This window comes from Lampris incognitus, chromosome 3 (assembly GCF_029633865.1).
Source record: "Lampris incognitus isolate fLamInc1 chromosome 3, fLamInc1.hap2, whole genome shotgun sequence".
Lineage (NCBI taxonomy): Eukaryota > Metazoa > Chordata > Actinopteri > Lampriformes > Lampridae > Lampris > Lampris incognitus.
The window spans coordinates 110,309,736-110,318,612 of NC_079213.1; the positions used below are offsets into that span (position 1 = coordinate 110,309,736).

The 8,877-nt window shown below is 47.2% G+C and overlaps 1 protein-coding gene across 2 annotated transcripts in view; it reads right to left on the reverse strand.

Annotated features, from left to right (window-relative positions):
• bcar3 (BCAR3 adaptor protein, NSP family member) overlaps window positions 1–8,877 on the reverse strand; it is a 50,629-nt gene that overhangs the window by 35,186 nt on the left and 6,566 nt on the right. Inside the window, exon 1 of one of the 2 annotated variants that reach the window (XM_056277686.1) lies at window positions 5,702–5,786. The exons of the other annotated variant lie outside the window; for it this stretch is intronic. Within the exon in view, the coding sequence (XP_056133661.1) occupies window positions 5,702–5,782 (81 nt within the window). The 5' untranslated portion in view covers window positions 5,783–5,786. Of the gene's footprint in view, window positions 1–5,701; window positions 5,787–8,877 lie in introns of those variants that run through there. 2 annotated transcript variants of the gene reach the window in all.

Below are 8,877 nucleotides of genomic sequence, written 5' to 3' on the forward strand. Positions count from 1 at the left end.
ATGGTATAGTGTATGGTAACTCAGTCATGGTATGGTATATGGTATAGTGTATGGGTAGGTCAGTCGTGGTATGGTATATGGTATAGTGTATGGGTAAGTCAGTCATGGTATGGTATATGGTATAGTGTATGGGTAATATAGTATATAGGCAATATGGTACAACATATGGGCATAGGTCTTTGATCACTCAACCATAACAAAACTGTAAGTAGCGACACACCTGTTGTGTATACATGCTTGCTTCCAATGTCCTGTTGTTGTTCCGTTTATTTCTTCTGGGTTTTTTTTTTGTTTGTTGCATGTTTGTTTTCTTTTTTTTGGGTGAGTGATGTCTGCAAGCGCCAGAAGCTGCCGTGTACCGGGGTCGAATTCCTCGTGTGCGTAGGCACACTTGGCCAATAAAGCTGATTATGATGATCACTCTGACCGATGGTAATGTGTTGCACCGTAAATTTTTTTTTTTACGATTATGCCTCCGACCCATATATACGCCATAGAAGAGGACGCCGCGACCTGAAAACATGACACGTGAGGAAGGACGGAGGGTGGCCCGCGGTAAAAGCCGAGCTGAATTCAGGCCACACTGAACTGTACGAGTTCTGAATTTGAATCATGTTGACAGAAAAACCGAAGAGTGTGTAAAATGCTTTTGCTGAAGAAGAACACCACCAACAAGGAAGTAACCCCCCCTGCCCCCTTCACAAGTAGGAAGACGTGGGAGCAGATTCATGTAATACGTGTCTGTCCAAAGAGGGTGATAGTCATCACATAACCTTTAGTAGTCATGATGATGGGGAATAACAAACTGTTGCCTAATCTGTTGTTTATTTGGTATTTCCTCCATGTGTCTTTTTCTGTCTCTATCCCCCCCCCCCCCAAGTCTCCCCCACAACTCTCCATCTGTCCTACTCCCTCCATCTCCCTGTCTCTCACAATCATCATTAAAACAGCAACTGCCGCCCGCTCTGTTGTTTATCTGGTATTTCCTCCTCCTCCTCTCACTATCTCTGTCCATGTGTCTCTATTGCTGTCTCTACTCCCAAAGTCCCCCAAACGCTCCATCTCTCTCTTATTCCCTCTGTCGCTAGATCAGTTTTTCCCTTTTTAAATGTTTTTTAACAAAATGTCTCTCTCCCACTTTCTCTCCATTCCTCTCTCTCTCTTGTCTCTTTGAAACTTCTGAAATTAAATAAGAAGTTAACTCCATCATCTGGGTTGAAGCAAATGAAAAGACTTCCCGGATGTGGAGTGTAGGAAGAGATGAGAAACACAGTGGACTGTAAAGAACACGTTTTGCAATGTTTTTGCCTTCATCCCTCTTCAGCTTTACTCTTTCAGTTCATCATCACTTGGATAAAAACTGTTGGACCGAAATCCAAGCCCGTGACTTGACTTAGATGACACATTTAACCAACAGTAAAAAACTACAAAAGCTGTTCTGGGATGACGATGGGCAATTTCTGTATCACTGAATCTGTGCATCTGTCATTAAAACGTTCCCACCTTTCCTGTTTACGCACAAATAAACAACCATGGCTTCCTGCGTTCAGATCAGGAGTGATCTTATTGGTCCATCTGGCAGTGCTCCAAATTAAGACACTGGAGAAGCGGGACACCAAAGGGTTGTTGGTTCGAATCCCGTTAAAGGTCAAAGGGGAAAATCTGGATGAAGCAATTACACCAAACCCAAACCCTATCCCGGAAGATCTGGAGCGGGGGGAATCAATGAGCAGTGATCTCATCTTATCATCAGCCGCTTCTCCGGGCTCGGGTCGCGGTGGCAGCAAGCTAAGTAGGGCACTCCGGACGTCCCTCTCCCCAGCAACGCCCTCCAGCATCTCCTGGGGGGATGCCAAGACATTCCCAGGCCAGATTGGACATGTAGTCCTCTCCAGCAGGTTCTGGGTCTACCCTGGGGTCTCCTCCCAGTTGGACGTGCTGGGAAAACCTCCAAAAGAAGGTGCCCAGGATGCATCCTAATCAGATGCCCGAACCACCTCAACTGGCTCCTTTCGACGCGAAGGAGCAGCGGCTCTACTCCGAGCTCCCTCCGGATGTCTGAGCTCCTCACCCTATCTCTAAGGCTGAGCCCAGACACCCTACGGAGGAAACTCATTTCAGCCGCTTGTATCCGTGATCTCACCCTTTCTGTCACTAACCAAAGCTCATGCCCATAGGTGAGGGCCGGAACGAAGACTGACTGGTAAACTGAGAGTGGTAAGTTGAGCAGTGATACACACACATAATACCTGACTGAGAGTAACAACGAAAAAAGCTGCTGTAAGTGGATCTGCCTCCGGATTCGACTGCTGCAGAGAGAACACTATAAAACCAATCTGAAGCGCATGGCCTTTTTTTTTTAATAAGGTTAACAGGTCTTCAACTTTTACTGCCCAACGTGCTGAGAGCCTTCAGCGGTTTACAGGCCAAGTCCTTTCAATTTAAACATGGAAAATTTAAAGTGGGGGGGGGGGGGGAAGCAGGATGAAAAAAAGACAAAAATAAGCTTGAATTACAAAGAAAGTGGGGAAAGGAAATGCCATGTTCTGGGTTAAACTCCAACTGGTAACCCGTGTATTCAGTGTACATGGCTGTGTTGTACTAAAAGCGTTGGCTAGCGAGTTGAATCTCTATTGGTTCCTTCTGTTGCTCGGCTGTGCTACATGTGTCTTTAACCAATAAGCCTGGGACCAAAAGTGGATGTACACAGTTCCCCGTTTATGGGTGAGGTCTAGCAAGATGACGACTGGATGGGTTTAAACTTAGCAAAACCTTTTTTGAGAGACCAAGTCCCGGGTTGAGAGCCCGAAATCGCACTTTCAGCCCAGTTAAACAGAAGCATGCACACGATACACAAAAAATGTCATCTGAGGTCCAAAGTCTTTGACTAAAAAATGGACACACACACACACACACACACACACACACACACAGCTATGCCCTTACACATAGAGCAGAGAGGCCAGACCTCTGGGTATGACTGACTGGCGACCTCCCAGAAAGCGGGAACAACCAAACAAAAGAAAGACAGAGAAATGGAATGGAAGACCACCCCGGGGTCTTTACAGACAAACTAACGATGGAGGGGGTGAGAGAGAGAGGGAGAGAGACAGACGTTAGCGAGGATGATGGTGATGAGGTTTTTTTTATGGGCACATTGGTAGAGGACGTGCACCCGTTACTGTATTTGGGACACAGTCTCTCATCCCTCTGGGGCTTCCCCATGCTAAACAGACGGACCCTCCCAGTAAAATAAAGACAGACACGTCCTTTTGGGTCAGGGTGTCTTGCTTGAAGTCAGATGAGGGCATCTAAAGGGACTGCAGAGTCCAGAGGACGTTATCCCGAGAAATCAATCGGGACGGTTTTCTCGACGCACGCCGTCACACTGCGGGTGATGGTTTTTACTGGCCCTGCCTGCAGTAGCACCGTTAGCGTTCAACAGGGAAAGCCAGCGGCACAGGGCGCACAAGCTTGCGAGAGGAGAACCGGCGGGAAGTCCAAACGAAGAGGTGGTATCTGTTTTCCAGTGTTGTACAAAGGTTATTGTCTCCCTGCGTTCTGAATTACAGAGACAGACTGCTTCTCCCTAGTCTGCTGCAACACTAGTCACCCCATCCGGTCGCGCTAACGGTATCTATACTTGTCCCTAATGTCATTAAGAAGACAAACCATTACAAGTTAGTAGTCTGGAAGGAGTCTGCATGTGGGCCATCGTCCCCAATTCTCTCTATCCCTTATGTTTTCTTATTGGGTTCACTCTCTCCCTGACAACCCCCCCCCTCACAAGACCCCCCAAACCCCCCCACTCTCACTATAACACACTGTTCTGTCTGTCTACCAGCTTGGTCATGGATGAGACAAGCCCTCTCCCTCCCTCTCTCTCTCTCTCTCTCGCTCATTCTTTCACACATACAAACAGTAACACAGTCAGTCATTTATGAATGTGTCTGGTCAGAGCAATCAATGCCCAGTGTTCTAGGCCTGAGAGAAAGAGAGAGAGAGATTGATGGAGAGCGCGAGAGAGAGCGACAGAGTGATAGCGAGAGAGAGCGTGATATAGAGATAGAGAGTGATAGCGAGAGAGCATGATATAGAGATAGAGTGATAGAGAGTGATAGCGAGAGAGCATGATATAGAGATAGAGTGATAGAGAGTGATAGCGAGAGCGTGATATAGAGTGATACAGAGATAGACTGATAGCGTGATAGAGAGCACGAGAAAGCGCATGAGAGATAGAGAGCGCATGAGAGTGATAGAGAGAGCGCGACAGAGTGAGAGAGCAACAGAGAGAGATAGAGTGATAGGAGAGAGATAGATAGAGCGCGAGAGAGAGATAGAGCACACGAGAGTGACAGAAAGAGAGCAAGAGTGAGAGAGAGGTAGCGACAGAGAGAGAGCAAGAGAGTGATAGTGACAGAGAGAGAGAGAGGTAGCAACAGAGAGAGTGAGAGAGAGAGCAAGAGAGCGATAGTGACAGAGAGAGCAAGAGAGAGCGATAGTGACAGAGAGAGAGCAAGAGAGAGAGATAGTGACAGAGAGAGAGCAAGAGAGAGATAGTGACAGAGAGAGCAAGAGAGAGAGATAGTGACAGAGAGAGAGCAAGAGAGAGAGAGAGGTAGCGACAGAGAGAGTGATAGAGAGATAGAGTGATAGAGTGATAGCGACAGAGAGAGTGATAGAGAGATAGAGTGATAGAGAGAGCAAGAGAGAGTGATAGTGACAGAGAGAGAGAGAGTGATAGCGACAGAGAGAGTGATAGAGTGATAGAGAGAGCAAGAGAGAGTGATAGTGACAGAGAGAGAGAGAGTGATAGCGACAGAGAGAGTGATATGAGTGATAGAGAGAGTGATAGTGACAGAGAGAGAGTGAGAGAGGTAGCGACAGAGAGTGATAGAGATATAGAGTGATAGAGAGAGTTATAGTGACAGAGAGAGAGTGATAGTGACAGAGAGAGAGTGATAGTGACAGAGAGAGAGTGATAGAGAGAGCAAGAGAGAGTGATAGTGACAGAGAGAGAGCAAGAGAGAGAGAGTGATAGCGACAGAGAGAGTGATATGAGTGATAGAGAGAGCAAGAGAGAGTGATAGTGACAGAGAGAGTGAGAGAGGTAGCAACAGAGATATAGAGTGATAGAGAGAGTTATAGTGACAGAAAGAGAGCAAGAGAGAGAGAGAGAGAGAGAGAGAGAGAGCCACGGATTAGAGCTGCTCTGACTGGCCAGTTTGCAGCCCTTCAGACCGGCAGGTTGTAGCGGAGTCTTGAGGAAGCAGTTCAGAAGCAAAGCAAACGGTCCACTGAGAGCGTTACATTCACTCAGGTAACAGACACACAACCCCGTTACTCTTCCCCCTGACTAACACACACCACACTACAGCCACCAGGCTGCAGCGTCCAGATAAAAACGCAAACAAGCAGGCACATGAACCCTCACAAATCTGATATATTACACAAACACACACAAACACATACACACTTGCACCCGACGGACAGTGCGTGCACATTCACACACCGAGTGCTGAGTTCTGGTTCAGGTTTACGTCCGTCAGGTGAAATACTCTTCCACCAGCCTTGCCTCTTCCCCCAATGCATGACGGCAATGACAGCGGCACAACAACGACAAGTCACACAACACTGCCGTAAAACACAACAGCTCAGTTAAGAGAGACGAACGCGCACCGGCACACCTGTCGTGTCTCACCTTGGCTGTGATGATGGCGTTCTTCTGGTAGAAGCAGCACAGAGCCGCCGTCAGGTTTTTCAAGTTGCATCGCTCCGACATGGCTCCACAAAGCAGCTACAGGTTTCGAACGGCCGACCTTAAATATCGGTTTCTGCTCTGCGCCGGTCCCACTACAACAACACCGGTTCTGACCATTGATAGGGGGTCCACATACAGGGTTACTACGAACCCTGGCCTTCACGGCTAACGCTCACCTGGACCGCCCGACTGCCACTTCTAACCTCCACCTGCAGAACCTCACCTGGTGACGTTTATGTGGTTTTACCTGGTCTCCCTTTACAAACAGATCGCTTTAGGGTTAGGGACAGGCTATCCCCGGAGTGTTAAAATCATAACCCGTAGTTTAAGAGGCTGAAAATAGGTGAAATGGTCAAGTGAAGTAAATTAAACTGAAACGAGCGAGGGTCACGTGGCACCAGCTGTCAAAGAGAATCTGAACACAACTGGACCAAACCCGGATGAACTGAGTCTGGATAAAATACACGAGTCCACTAGAAGACGGTAAATACACCAGCCTCAGCACTGGACTGTGTCAGAGTGTGTGTGTGTGTGTGTGTGTGTGTGTGTGTGACTTCCCTCTCTGTGTGTCTGCTGCTTGCTCTGTTGGTTTCTCTCTCTCTCTCCCTCTTGTCTTCTCTCTCTCTCTCTCTCTCTCTCTCTCTCTCTCTCTCTCTCTCTCTCTCTCTCTCTCTCTCTCTCTCCCTCTTGTCTTATCTCTCTCTCTCTCTCTCTCTCTCTCTCTCTGTCTCTCTTTCTCTCTCTCTCCCTCTCTCTGTCTCTCTCTCTCTCTCTCTCTCTCTCTCTCTCTCTCCCTCTCTCTCTCTCTCTCTCTCTCTCTCTATGTCAGAGTCCCTTACTCTCCCCTGCTCCTCTCTCCTCTGAAGCGTCCTGATGACTGGATCCGCTAAAGCCCACTACTGGGTAGTTATCCATCCTCCCTCCAGCCCCTCTGTATATGGGCAAAGAACAGACCATGTGACCTGGATTCTAGCCAATGAAATGTTATCTCCCTGAGGCGACCCATGAGCTCTAGATAGATAGATAGATAGATAGATAGATAGATAGATAGATAGATAGATAGATAGATAGATAGATAGATGGTTGGATGGATAGATAGAGAGATAGATAGATAGATAGATGGATATCTGGGCAACGTGAAAGTGCATCTGAACGCTGCAACTTTGTGTGTGTGTGTGTGTGTGTGTGTGTGTGTGTGTGTGTGCTGTGTGTGTGTGTGTGTGTGTGTGTGTGTGAGAGAGACAGAAAGATTGGAGCTTATTGATTGCCAACTGTGCTGCTAAAAAGTAAGAAGCAAAATAATGAGATAAAATTTAAAAAAATCACAACTGTAAAAATCTTTATGGAAGGATAAAGTGTCAACTGTATGCGTTGGTGTGCGTTTGAGTGTGTTTGTGTGTGTACGCCAGAGATTTTAGCTGCTTGCTGGCTAACTGCCCGTGCTGCTAAAAAGAAAAGAAAAAAATCTAAAAAAAAATACTAAAAAGGCAATATCACATAAATATCTACACAAAGGTTAAGTGGCAAGTGTTGTGTGTGTGTGTGTGTGTTTATGTGCACAAGAGAAAGATCTGAGCTGATTGATACCCAACTGTTTGTGTTGCTAAATGACTACTGGGCTATCGCACCCGCACAATAATTAACAGCCTCAGCTTTCCCACCGCTTCACAAACAGACAACCACACCAACAAACACACACATACACAAAGCTGACACATACACACACACACACGTCAATAACCGCACACCAATCTGTGATAAAGTACAGAGAAACACACTTGCAACTGAACAAAGTCTCGACGAGTTACATGCATGAAGATGCATAAAAAAATCAGACAGACACACACACACACACACACACACACACACACACACACACACACTCCCTTGCAGGGTGGCACCCCAGTACCAACCAGTTAAAGGAATATTCCGCCGCAGTAAATGTAGCCACTAATTACAGTTGTGAAGTCTCCAAAGGAACTACGGGGGAAATTTATCTAAATCACTGCCTGAGAAACCATGCACACACACACACACACACACACACACACACACACACACATACACACACGCACGCACACACACGCACACACACACACACACACACAAACACACACACACGCCACAGCGGCCTCAAATCACCATCTAGGCGAAATGTCCATCTTAAAATACACATGTCTGAAACTCTAGGAATGTTCTGGAAAAACAACAAGCGACAAAGATCGAACTTTTGAGCTCAGGCTGAGGTTCTTTGTGTTCTATTCCCGTCCGCCTTGTTATTTTTGTTTTCGGTCCAGACAAAGAGAGATGGAATAAGCTGGGCGTCTTTTGCAGTACAAATGGAGAGGGCAGCCGTGTTTTCATTAAAATGAGTATAGAAAGAATAATAAATAACAGATTAGTGGGGGCCTTATTTGTTACATAGTGTGGCACTACAGACAGGATTAAACATCTGTTAAAGAGGTACTAAACACACACACACGTGTTTTCAGAGCTGGTGTAATGCTGACGTTATAAGAATAGGCATTTCATGGGTGTGAGATGACTCCATACGCCAGCTACTGTTTTTAAACCAGCCCTTTTTTGAATCGGGGAAAGTTCCCGCCCCCGGGGCGCTATGATTGGCCAGATCTGCCTGTCAGTCAACACCGATGCGGCCGTTCTGGAACGTAGCGCTGTTACCGTACACGCTCAGCTGGCAGTTAGCGCGATCGCAAACGCGGCTAATGGCTAACGGTGAGCTAGCAAACGTGGCTAGGGTTAGGGTTGCGCGTTCGCGTCGGCCTTGACTGACAGGCAGATCTGGCCAATCCCAGCGCCTGAGGGCGGGAACTTTCCGGATTCAACCCCTCGGAAAAAAAAATATTGGCCGACCACCTGGGACTTGTATCTAGGTAATGAAATTTACACAGATATAAAAAAAACAAAAGAGAATGTCAGCGCCCTCTAACGGAAGTGAGGGGTCCGTCTGGGCGGCGTCACGTCGGGCCGGAAGGGGGCGGGTGGAGGGGACCACGGCGGCGACTCTGGACATGCGCTGGGCCCTTCTCGTGGATCTCCCCAGCTACGCGTTTGTGTTTTCGTATATTAACATTGGATGAGATTAAATAAACCAT